Source organism: Triturus cristatus, chromosome 11 (assembly GCF_964204655.1).
Source record: "Triturus cristatus chromosome 11, aTriCri1.1, whole genome shotgun sequence".
Taxonomy (NCBI): Eukaryota; Metazoa; Chordata; class Amphibia; order Caudata; family Salamandridae; genus Triturus; species Triturus cristatus.
Window position 1 is genome coordinate 58,237,330 of NC_140594.1, and position 13,268 is coordinate 58,250,597.

General features: G+C 44.3%; 1 protein-coding gene across 5 annotated transcripts in view; it reads left to right on the top strand.

Annotated features, from left to right (window-relative positions):
- The window catches only part of LOC146783226 (catechol O-methyltransferase-like), a 265,986-nt gene extending 254,998 nt beyond the window's left edge, over positions 1-10,988 (top strand). For all 5 annotated transcript variants that reach the window (XM_085634279.1, XM_085634278.1, XM_085634277.1 and 2 more), the window contains exon 5: positions 7,865-10,988. In XM_085634279.1, coding sequence (XP_085490405.1) covers positions 7,865-8,044 — 180 coding nt within the window. In that variant the 3' untranslated portion in view covers positions 8,045-10,988. The remainder of the gene's footprint in view (positions 1-7,864) is intronic.
- The last annotated feature ends 2,280 nt before the right edge of the window (positions 10,989-13,268 follow it).

The window sequence follows — 13,268 nt, forward strand, 5'->3', positions numbered from 1 at the left end:
CAAGCCTATTCATGAATCAGAAGACAGGATGTACGGAGGACAATGACACAAGCCAATGACAAATATGGGCGGAGAGTGAGCGGGGCTTCCAGTGCATACTCTAATACAGCATGCATCGCACAGTGAGCAGCGCATGCACGCTGCCACTAGGCTTGACCTAAGAATACTATCACGAGACCAACATAACGGCCAGTGCGTCATGGCGTGTGTTCTGTGCGCTGATATCCATAACTTTTGAATTTCTGTGGTTTGTCACATTTCAGCCAAAATTATAACTTGGTTTTACCTGTGTTTGGTTCAGTGAATTTCATTGGTTTTTCTTGATGTCCTTAATTTCCATCCACTGCACTGTACATCTTTTGGCCGTGCGCGGAAGGAATTGGGTGCAGGGCCTTGCCTCTGGACAGGTGCTGCACCGAACCCGCAGCTATCAGTCAAACCCTGGAGCACACCGCATTTGTCTGTGCACAGCAGGAGTTTGGCCACAGAGTCTGACCTGTGGCCAGAGTCAATCTGTTGCAGGTGGCCAGTCCCTGCAGCTCACTGCCTTCAGCCATACACGGTGGGGGTTGTGTGCATGGCCTTGTCCTGTATCCAGGCCTTTCAAACAACCCTCCACGGGCATCCGACCCCTGAAGCAGTGGAATTAGGCGAACATCCCAGCCTGAGGCAAGGCCCTGCTCACACCCTACTGCCATCAGCCAATGCCGCCACCTCAGTGCTTAATTTGAGCCGGTGGTTTCCGGTGCTTGGCACCGGCACTTAATTGTCAACACCAGCGCTTGTGACAGTCTGCCACAAGGTGGCGCTGTCTGGCTATTTTAGAGAGAACCACAACAACAGGTAATTATTAATTCAAAATACATTAAAAATTACTATTACCTGCTGCCCAAGCCATTCTTATAGCTTTGGAGGCCTGAAATAGTCTGAATTGTCACATGCGTAGGAGTGTGATGGTTAGTAGTTGTGTTCCTATCATTGACAGCACTGGCGGGGGCAATGTTTGGTACAAGCTGCAGTGGCCTCCTGACGAGAGCCTTGGCACTTACCTTATTTTTATTTTGACAAATTAAGCACTGCTCTAAGCATGACTTTTGGCTGGGCACAGCCCACTGTGGGTGGTGACCTTCGCTGTGCTCATACCCATCTTTGCATTAAACTAGGCCTTTCTTTCTGTTTTACCCTTTTTGGCACTTGTGAGTCAAAAGTGACTTGCAATTTCACAAAATAGCAGGCAAATGCACTCCTTAAAATGGCTGCATATGTGTTTGTGTTCTTGTTTTGGCTTCCAAGTCGCACGCTTTTTCTGTGTTTTTGGCTGGTGATTTACTCCACTTTCCCACACCTCTGGGCTCACTCCTGTGCTCCCATGGGGTTGGGCAACAGAAGGTCTCTTCCCAGGGCTGTGGAAAATTGTTTTCCACAGTTTGAAATTCGCAAATCTGAATCATCTAGGGAGTTTCAAGATGGCATAAAAAACATTTCAAACCCCTTCTACAGCCAATCACATTTCTCAAAAATTCGAAATCTGATCAACAGGATCAAGGCCCGTGATTTTAAACAGCAGATATATCCAATACTGTTAATCACATAAAGCCAGCTTGGCATTTTTCTAAACACTTATATCTGAATGGATTCACACCAAACCGATGAAAGCACACTTTTCTTAGTAATGTTCTAATCAGGAGTGGCCCATGCAGGTAAGAGCAGTGGGGCGATCGGGTAGGGTGGTGGGGGTGTCAACAGACGACTCGAGGGAAAATGAAATTTAAAAAAAAAGAAAACCACTCACCTTGCACTCACCGCATTGCCGACTCAAGGTGATGTCCTGTTACACCTCAAATATCCTGCTCTCGGATATCCTCCGAGCATCTAAATTAGCTACTTGCCTGGCAAAAAGCTCCATGCGCAGTCACTATCGGGAAACACACACAAACACCTTCACAATCCATATAAAGACCTAAAATTTCGACCTAAAGGAGTCTAAATTCCATTATTTATAGGAGTCCATTAATTAATCTGCCAACAATTGAATTCAGCTTTTCCTAACCTTCGAGGCCTTCATCAACCTCCCTGTTTCGCTAACACCCTATCAAATTTGCAAGCCTTCTGCAATGAGTTAGCAACTTTCTTTATTAAGTGCAAAACATCTACGGCATTATCTAGCATAGTTCACTGCTTAAGAACCGACCTTTGCTTCCCCCCCACCGTAACCCCTCACAGACATCCTCTTGGACATGCTTCAAGCTAATGGAGGAGAAAGATGTAGACTGTGTTACGAAATACCATACCCGGTTTCAGTGACGACTGCTGCCCGATTACCGTTCTAAACAAGCTATTCCCTTATTGCGCTACTTTTTATAACTGTCCAATGTAGTCAAGGATGGTGCCCAAAGACTTGAAGTCGGAGGTAGTGATGATACCGCTCTTTTGATTTTTAAAGTCTGGATCCATTTAATCCCAGCAACTTCTTGCGTGTTACCTTCCTGCGAGCTCTCGGTAAGATCTTAGAGAAATATATGTGGTTAGTCCGTTGAGAAAATTTTTAGAGGAGGCCAACTTGCTGGGTCAGTGTCAAGCAGGCTTCCAGCCTATCCTGGATGAAGATGTGTAGAAGTGGGGCTCTGGGACCTCTCTGCTGTAAATGATGCCGTTGACGACACTGGCTGCTGCACCAGCTCCATGAGAGCAGAGCGAAAGGATCAATGCTGGATTCGTTTATTTCTTCTTGAGGATTGGTACCAATCTTTAAGCTTCACCTCTTGTTTCAGATAAAGTAGAATGGAAGTAGAATCCAAGGTCCCTCAAGTCTCCCCTCTTGCCCCGGTCGTATTCAGCATCCATGTCCAGTCTTTTCTAGCTTTGTTTGATCTGTTGGCGGTCTGGCCCTATCCTACGCAGACGGCACCGCTAATTATCAGACGGGACAATCAAGCCCCTTCTTCTGCTCTCGTTTGCCCCTTCTAAGAGCAATCAATCGATGAGCCTTCGCCACCGGAGAGTGATTGCAAAAAAAAACCAACTCATCCTCATAGGGAAACATCCGAGTCGCTGGCAATACAACCTTTGGCCAGAGTGCATGGACTCTTCTCGCACTCTGTAAAATCTCGTGGAATACTCCATGGCCAGGAGTCCTTCCTGAAACCGCAGACCATCTCCTTTGAGTCCTCTGAGTATAACAGTCTTCGAAGTTTGAGGATGACGCCATACGTTCTCCCTGAGGAGTTACATAAACTGCTGGTCGTGGCATGCGTCCTCTCTAAGGTTGTAAAAGGCGTTATGTAGTCCAGCTGCCTATCTACAAGAGGTTCCACAGTCCAGGGTCAAAATATTTGATAATGTTTTAGAAGTATGCAAATCTCTTCATTGACTTCTGGGTAAACAGAGGACTTACTTCAAGGAGCCCTCTATGTGCAAAGGAAATGTGGTATTTCTGGGATTCTGCATGCCTGTATGCCTCCTCGCAACCTTGGCTCTTCCATCCAGCACTTGATAACAGCGCTTAAAATCAAGAGGTCGGCCTTCGGTGGGCATCCTTTAGATACCCTCTTCCAAGTCTGGAACTCTCTTCACACACTGGAAAAATCCTCAATTTTCCGGTAAAATAAAAAGCCTAAAAACGTGTGTTTTGGTTGGTGGTGATGCTGGGGATTCAACTCTTTCCTATTTTGGGTTTTGCTCACCCCAGTTCATGTATTCTTCGTTTTAGTTTTTCTATTTCTTTGGCTGTTTTTTGAAACCTCTTCTCTTAGAGCCAAGAATCCTCATGGTGCTAGAATGCTGACCAAATACATTCATTAATTTGTAGTTTTTTTTTTGCAAATCTAAGGCTTTGCAACAAATGACCCCTGGCAGTATTCTTTTGTTTTTTGCTCTCACTTTCCAGACGCACCCTGAGTCTGCATCTAGTAATAGTGCGCATTGATAAAAGGTGAACGTTGCTGAGAAAATCCGCGCCAATCCATTTTCCAATTAGATATATTATTTAAAGTTATTTGAGCCTCTGCGGTGATCAAGGCAAATAACAGTTTAAAATGCAGTTTCCTTGCGTCTAATAATCTGTAGCTAATCTCTGTAATGCAGCCACCAGCTCTGGTGTACGTGTTCAGATCTTGTGGGTTCTATTCCGTGGTGATTACTTGTAAAAGACAGGATTCAAAGAAGAAAACACATTGTCAAAGCCAATAGTTCTGGCTTGAATGTGCTATAGGAGGTACACTGCATTTGTGCATGGCTGTGATGCCTTGTGTTGGCACATTAAAGCCTGGCCCATGGGCTTTGCCAAGGCTTGTTAATATTTGTAAAATGTAGGAAGAAAAATAGAATTATTGTTTTACAGTATTTGGATACCTTTTACACGCCTCCTTCTTTTCCCGTCACAGCCATCAAGTTCTCTACTGTATTTGTGTGACATGACCTGGGTTCAGCCTCCAACAGTTGCCTTGTGGTACTTGCCACACTCATGGCTGGTTCTCGCTATTCTTTGGAAGGCATCCCTGCTTCCCATCCGAAACGTCGGATTTTAGGAAATGAAGAAGCAAGTCGAAGACCTTTCCCTCCCGATAGACGTTCAGAGTCTACCTTTGTCCCTCCACTTGTTTGTTTCAAAGGCTAAAGTATCTTCCTGCCTCTTAGAGTGCTTAGAAACCATGGTGGGGTAGTGTGGCGCTGTACAAAAACAATAATAATTGTAAAAAAATTCCCCAAAAAATAAAAAATGTATGCATTCTCATTGGGAATCATGTTAGTTCAATGCCTGCAGACACCGATAGATGTTCACATTCAGTGCTCTGCTACTCTGTGTTGTCATTTCAGAAGAGGACACATGTCCTCAGAATGTGACCTCGTGGTGTAGTTGGTGCAACACTGGGACATTGGCAGAATGAAATGTGTGCAGCACTTCTAGTTGAAACAAAAAAATAATGGGGTTGGTCCGACTCTGAGATGAGTGATGGAGTGGAAAAGAAACCCAAAATGCATTTTCATAAAGATGTGTGGAGAGGCTGTTTTGACCTTTAAACACTAATGGCCCCTCGAACAACTATCCCTGGTACTTCCGAGCCACTGAAAGCATCTTACACCCTCTCACCACCACCTCACTGCTCGAAGACAAGTGAGGTCTGGAGTCCTGCGAAGCCGCATCCACTGATGTAAAGCGCCTCAAACTTCAACGGTTCACAAAGCGTCAGAGCGAAGGAGCTATATTATATCTGACATGTCCACAAGCACTGGGTATGTCAGGTGTTCCATAGGCAATTACAATAAATGTAAATCCTTTACGTTGTGGTTGCTCTGAAATCCTTGGATGAATCTGGCCCTCTAGGTCCTATGGTGGACATAAACCATCCCTATGTGGATGAGGAGACCAGGGAACTTTGCAAACAGCTGCACATCAAATGAGTGATTCCCACAGCACTGGAACATATGCTGAAATGTGATTTTGTGGACTGTAATCACAAGATACATTGGTACTCTTGTACGTTAGGCATAAGTTACGTTTAGGCAGGGTGTTTGTCGGTGCCAGGCAGTTTAGCGCATTACTGCATGAGGTGTGAATTAAATACACCACAACAACCAGAACACAAGGCGCCTGGAGCGATCCGCCTAAAACATCTGGCATCCCACCACCGTGTGAGACCCCTGTGCACGGTCGCGGTCAAGCACACCAGCCCAGAGGTCTGTCCCAGTAATGAGGGAGACACATGACATAACGCAAACTAATTCTGTCAAAGTTAAAGTGAAGGACTTCTCTGGAGTGAGGAGGGCTGGGTCTGTTATAAAATTCAAATGTAGTGGGGGAAACACTGCATACTTTTCATAGATTTCCACACATTGTAGCTCGTGAAGTAAATCATTATTCAATGACCAATAAACAGGACTAGAAGGGGTGCTAGTCTGGGGTATTTGCATTAATATATTAATTAGCCATTAGTGGCTACCCCTCATCCTCCAGCCCCACCCCCTTCATTCTTCGATCTGGAAATCCGTGTGGCGGGAGGGAAGGGGCTTGTGTTTAGGGGTGACAATATCCTCTCCCATGGCTGTGGAGTGGGTGTAATGGCTGCTCTTTCATTCTGGGAGTTGTAGTCTGGCATTGCTTACACTACCCTGACAACCAGCTGTCAGTTGTGTGGTGGGATTGGCGGTGTGATACTGGTACTTCTGATGGTGAGGTGATGGTGGTGGTGGTAGCAGTACTCGTGATGGTGGTGTAATTCTGGTAGTAGTGGTGGTAGTGTACTTTTTGTGGTGGGTTGGTACTTGTGGTTTTGGCGGTTGTTCATGGTACGGATGGTTATGGTACTGGCTGCACTGATACTAGTGATGATACTAGTGGTGGTTGTGGTACTGGTGATGACAGGGGTGTTCCTTGTGGTGGTATGTTTTGTGGTATGTTTGTTCTGACAGTGGCATTAATCGTTGTGGTACTGGTGATGGAGTGTTAGTGGTGCTACTGGTGGTGGTAGCACTGGTACTGGTGGGGGTGGTACTTGTGGTGAGGATACTGGATATAGTGTCAATCAACCCAGCTGTATTAGTGTATGTGCTGATGGTGGTGGAACTTGTGGTAGTGTTTCTGGTGGCGGTAGTCGTAGTAGTAGTAGTCATATTGGTACTGGTAGAGGTAGCATTGGTGCTGGTGGTACTACTAACATTGGCCGTTGCCAATTCTAAATTGATCTAACACAGTAGACAACCCAGTTGTTTAACGGTGCATACTCCATTTGGTCTTTGGGCACTTTTCGGCAAATGCGATGTTACAACCCAAATCTAGTATACTGTGGTCGCTTAACTATAACCTCGGGTGTGAAGTCTTAGTTGCCCCTAGGTAGACCCAGATAAAATTTGTCGACCCCCTGATCCTCCTCAAAGATACAGTCCGTCCTAAAGCAACAATCTGCTGGTGTGATTTGGTCTAGATTCACACGGTCAACCACATTACATTCTTAATGCCACCGATGTTCACCGTACATCGTTTGGACAAGGTCTTTGGGCATCATGCAGGTCACCCAATTTCTCCCATGTAGAACACACTACAATCAATGTCCCTCCAACCACACATCCGAAAGAGACCCATTTAACCTGATGCAAATTGCAGCTTTTTCAAAGGTAAGAAGTGCTATACGTGCGGCAGTGCAATACACTAAGCCGTAGACATCTGAAGATGTTGCTTCGGTGTCAATCAAAAAACCACTTGACGACGAAAATTTGTAAATGCCTAATTGGGTTTGTAAGCTATTCATGAAGAGGTATGTAATCACTGTCCATGTGATTTTTGCTTTCTGAGGTTTGAAATAGGGTCCGTGAACTCTGGGTCGCCATTTTAATTTTTTAAGGAGGGCATTTCCATCCACTCTGGATCTCCCTTGAAGTTCCCTTGTGTGGGGTGTTGACTCTTTTCCCCCTACAAGCCCCCTGCAATTATTTCCTGTAAAATAGGATTGGAGAGGTGATTGGAAGTCCCTTTACATTGCTTAATAGTGGCAACACAATGTTGACCCAATTTGGTTGCATATGTTTCTCCCAATCACAGTTGTTTGAGGTTCATAAAGTTCGCAAACATAATATATGCATATAATTGATCTACTAAGCATACTGTTTTTCCACAAAATACTGAAAGGACTGTCACCAATTGGCTCTGTGTACTTGCCAAATTTGTTGTCGAACTGTCTACAAGTTTTTGCTCTGTATGTAAAGAGTTGCCTAATCCCTTCTCCACCCTAAATGAGTGTCTTTGAGTTTGGTATTAATAAAATCTGCAACTTACAACGCATTGAAACTGTGTCAGCCTTTGATATAAAACTATTATTTAGAAAATATGTATATACTGTTAACTGGTACCTTTCCATGTTCCTCTTTACAGACCTGTGGGTTGCTGAAGAAAGGCTCTGTGCTAGTGGCTGATAATGTCATCTGCCCCGGTGCGCCGGAGTTCCTCCAGTATGTTCGCACAAGTGGGCGCTACGATTGTACCAACTACCCCTCACATGTGGAGTACTCGAAGAACGAGGACGCCTTGGAGAAAGCAGTGTTTAGGGGATGAGCGCCTATTACCTGCCACCTCCTGTGTTGTGGTTGTGGTGTTTAGTGTTCCTTGTGCCTTTTGTGCAGGTTCAAATCTTGTCGGAGCCTATGATGGCAGCAGAGGACGTCTGGTTTTCAGAAGTGCCCACCTCATCACCCCTGTGGAACTGTATTTATTTGTAAATAGATTCTCTTTCGACGCCCTTAGATTCAAGTTGTTCTTCTAGGTCTGATCTTAACCATTGTAACTAAATTGTATATAATGTCCTTACTTATAGGAGCTTTCAGCATCTATTTGTCTGTCCATGTGTCATTCACATTTTTGTCCCACTCATCACAGTATAGAACATAGGGCCAGGGTCAGCCCACTCAGCCATTGGGTTACCGGTCTTTGAGCGATGGAATTCTTCTCTTGCACAATGTGCACTCTTTCCCACAAGTGGTCCACTTATACAGGTTTACAAGAATGTGTATTTTTACTGTGGTGTTGCTTTGTTGTCTCATAGTAGTTTCAATTCTCAGTCGGTCTTCAGCGATGCCATGCCCTACATTAAAAACCGAAGGTAAATGAGAGGGATCGGTTGGAGCTAACCAGAGTAGAGGCAGCAGCTGAAGCTAAATATTTACATTTAATCCACATGAAAATGAATCCGGATCAGTGTCGTGAAACCAAACCCAAACTGAGAGAAAACAAGAAAGAATTCCCTAGTAACCACTGCATATGTAATCTCTGATGTTCTGCTGTGGGCTTCAAATGTCTACAACTGGAACTGTTGCCCCACGGATTCTGTGTGGGGGCGGCACCCGACCCTACAAGGTGTTCCATTCCCGCTTTAAGGCAATTTATGAACACCAAAGAGTGAGAACATCCCCTCAAAGCTCATCCCTCTGCCCAATCCTCTTCAAGCAATACACAACTCCCCTGGCAAACATCGTCAAGAACCACCGACTCAACATCATCGCCTATGTGGACGACACCCAACTCATCCTCTCCCTGACCACCAACGACAAGTTACAAAGATGCATGAAAGATGTGTCCCCCTGAATGAACAACAACTGTCTCAATCTAAGCACTGACAAGACAAATACTCTTCTTTGGGACCGGCAAGGACGCCCCTTGGAACAATAAATGGTGGCCAACCGAGCTCGGTCCAAACCCACCGACCACGTCCACAACCTTGGCATCATCCTCGACAGCCAGCTTTCCATGAAGAAGCAGGCCAGCGCCGTCTCCTCTGCTTGCTTCCTCACCCTCCCCAGGCAAACAGTCACACAAGCTATTGTAACAAGCAGACTAAACTACAGCAATTTCCTCCAAGTTAGAACAACCACCCAACTAATGACGAAACTACAGACTATCCAGAACACAGCAGCCAGACTCATCCGCGACCTCCACAAATGGATTCACATCACCTCGCACCTCAGGAAACTCCACTGACTACCAGTTGCAGAGAGATGCCAGTTCAAGCTGCTCACCCACGCTTACAAGGCACCACACAATGAAGGACCGATGTTCCTCAACACTCGAATGAACTTCTGCCAACCTACCAGGAAACTCCTCTCTGAATCCTCTTCCTAGCAACCACATGTTGCATCCACCGGACGAATAGTGGAGGTCGCTCCTTCTCCCAGCTGGCGGCTGTGACCTGAAACAACCTCCTCCTGCACCTCAGAGCCTCACTCACTCTAGCAGTTCAGGGAGGACCTAAAGACTTGGATGTTCAACCAAAAGGAGAAGAGGCAGCTCGTTCTCCCAGCGCCTCGAGACCCTCACAGATGATGCCGACGCGCACTGCAAATCCGATTAATTGATTGAGAACAGAGGCCTGGATATGCAAATGAAAAAGATTTGGATTAAGTGGCTGGTAAAATAAGGAATGCAGGAATTCTACAGTGATTGTACGGAAGACTCTAGATTTTCACTTACACTGTGAATAGCAAAAATCTATGGCATGAAGGCTTTGAGGACATCCCTGAGTGTTTGCCTTCATCAAACGGTTGCTGTATCAGCAGAGCAACCCTCCCAGCAGGCATCAACACCCAAACATAAAACCAAAGACGGATTGTCTCTTTCCTACAGACGCATGCCATTGCCTTTCATTTGTGATTCAGGCACTCCGGGTCCACTGCTAGCATTCTGCAGGCCTCGCAATCTAGAGCCCAGCCGCAGTGCTGGCGTGGAGTGTGGGCAAGCAGCACTCTTTGTGCTAGGATCCCATCTGAGCTTGCGCACCTCCCAATCTCTGGATTGCTTCATGTTTTAATAACTTCTTGGACAGTGGGCATGGAGGAAAGCAGAAGAAAACATAACAAATTTGAATGAGGTCTATTCAAGTAGCAGATCTAGAAAACGTGGAAGGGACACACACATGGTCCTGGCTTACCGCAAGCAGAATTAGAAACGTTTCGATGACCATCCCAGATGTGGTACTTTTGATATTAATTAGGAGAATATATACTTCTGGAATGTGATCTCAAGTGGTCCAAAGTTAACAAAGCATGAACTGCGTGTTCCTTTTCAGAAGAGGTCAAACTGTACGTTTGCGAGAGAATAATATGACTGGATTTGTTTTTGAATGTGAATTTGCATTTTTTTTTAAAGTGTCTTTAAAAATGTGCATAGTAGCTAACATTTTTCACTAATGTGTTTTTTGTATTGCTTTTTGTAGCCGTTTGTCTGGGTAGAAACAGGGTACAAATAAACCAAATACAGAGGAGTAAACGGATAATACTATTATATATTCTATACTATACTACGAGAGATGTGTATGTAGGGGATTTCATGCTCCCTTTATTGTGTGTATCTGCCTGTAATGGCATCATGTAAAACGTACCAATAAAGCAATATTAACAATTTCTGAGAAACATTCCCCGCTTACTAATGACTACCAAATAAATAATTTAGGTTTGAAGGTGATGCCAAGAGTTGTGGTGAAAACAGAGTTAATAAAAATTAACCCCCAGTTATGTCTATTGATTGTTCCTCTCTTTGGCTTGATTTTCTTTCTGTTTAGAGTGTGCTGATAATTTTCCTCAGTTTCATTATTATTATTTTAAATTACTACCAACCCCCCAGACACCTTCGGTCGGCCACCCAGACTATCGTATGCACCCCTCGCATCAAGAAGACCAGATACGGGGAACGATCCTTCTCACACATTGCAGCCAAAGCCTGGAACGACCTCCCGCTACACCTCAGAACTTCCCCTCCCTCATAGGCTTCCAAAAGAAGCTTAAGGCCCAGCTCTTCCAGATAAAACGGGCACGATTCGATCCGACAACCTTTCTCAGGCCCTCACTCTACTCGTCGATACCCTCACTGATGATTAGCCGCGCTGTACAAATCTACACAACATAACCTCCATTAGAAGTATTGCAAAGACTGCTTTGTGTGGATCAATTACAGATGCTTTGAAGGACCGTGTATCCAGGCAGAATTCACCAACATGAATCTCAGGTTATGTATTGCCCAAAGCAATAACACACAAAATAGGACCTTCCTCAAAGGCTCTTTCCACGAAGAGTGCGCTGAAAACTGAAATGAGTCAAATGGTCTGTTTTCTACAATTCTTGAGATTCTTAAAAGTAGGAGTCCTGTGGATGTCTGGAGGTTGGCGAAGCAATCTTTTAATACATGAAATGGCAGATTTTAAGTTTTAAGTTCAGGGAAGTTCTTTCCTTTTGCAGTTGAATCGGGTCTTTTGTCTGCAGTATTTCTCTATTGATCTGTGTTAATGTTTTGTTTTCTCTTTCACTTGCTTATTTGTAATTGTTGTCTAGTGTCTCCCGTGTACTTTGTTTTTTACACCCACTGGGATTGCACAATCTAGAAACTGAAAATGAGCAGGTGGACTGACCAGATCAATTGAAAAACCATGGAGGACATTTTGTTTCTCTGACTTTCCATACATTACTTTGAGGTCACAGTTGCCTAAATCGGGCAAATGTTTGATCACCGAGGTGAAGAACGAAGTATCCGCTCACGCTATAGTAGTGTACTGTAATGGTGTTTTTTTCAGTACCTTTGACCCACTAGACAGGAAATAACAAAACTATGTTCACTAAATAGGTGGAATTATTGCCATCCAAGACAGTGAAACCACGCTGTTCAAAGTTACTGAAATGCTGCCGGTAGACTGCACAGGATAAGAAAACATTATCTGGAATCCCACAGTCCAATGAAGGTTTGAACAGCAGGGTTTACTCCTAGAAATGCAAAAACTACTCCTTGATATAAAGGTGTGAACTAGCGTGTGCGTTATCCAGGGTAATGCCTACCACACGAGAGGATTTCTTTAAATCAGCCCTCATCATAGCCTTTCCCTGCAAAAGCATCTTTTTACAAAATCCTATATAACTGCTCCATGACTGCCTGTTTTCTGTCAAACAAGTGAGCCCTGTAGCTCCATCGGAACTCAATATTTATAGGGTGAAATTCTAAGTCCTTTCTTTTCTTATTTCCAACTCGCTCGTTTCTCAAACCTCCATTTCTCTTTCACTCGTATCATACAATACTTTACTGGTCTGTCTGCACTCAGTCTGCCACTAACCTTATCCTATACTTCCAAGATTAAATAAGATGAAACTAGAAATAATAATAATTATTATTATTAAAGCTATAGTTCCTAAATTAGTGAAAGGGATGTGAGGGGAGATTCACGTGTGGAAAAAGACGCATTTTCAGGGATCGCCATCACACCATGTTGGCAATAGTGCACTTGGACTGTGACAAATAATTGTTCTTAATTTTATATTTCCTGGAGTTCTAGAATTTTCTAAGTGAGTAATTAAATACCTATGAAGAGTTTGTAACCGCTCTACACAATCTGGATCAAGGAATCCTCACCTCTAATGCGCACCACTTTACCTGCAGTTACTGTCACGTTTGAGCTGCTTTTTGTGGCGTTCCTCCTCCTTTTACATAAGGACACCCTGACACCTGCACAAGGATGGATACTAAATGCAAACCCTTCAAGAACCAAATAAATGTTAATAAGAAAAGCCAAGTTCTTGGGCTTCCTACTTGACAACAAACTCTCAACAATAGGTCCTGTTGACCACTTCACAAAAAATGTCCAGTGACCGCTGTGCACCATTCTTGAGTTTGAAATATTTAATCTCTCAACAGGAACTGGAAATAATAGTCCAGTCTTTCATGTTCTCCAGACTGGACCATGGAACAGCCTTCCTCGGTGCCTTCTCTAAATGCAGACCGCTGCTTCCAAACATTTCGCGAAACTCTG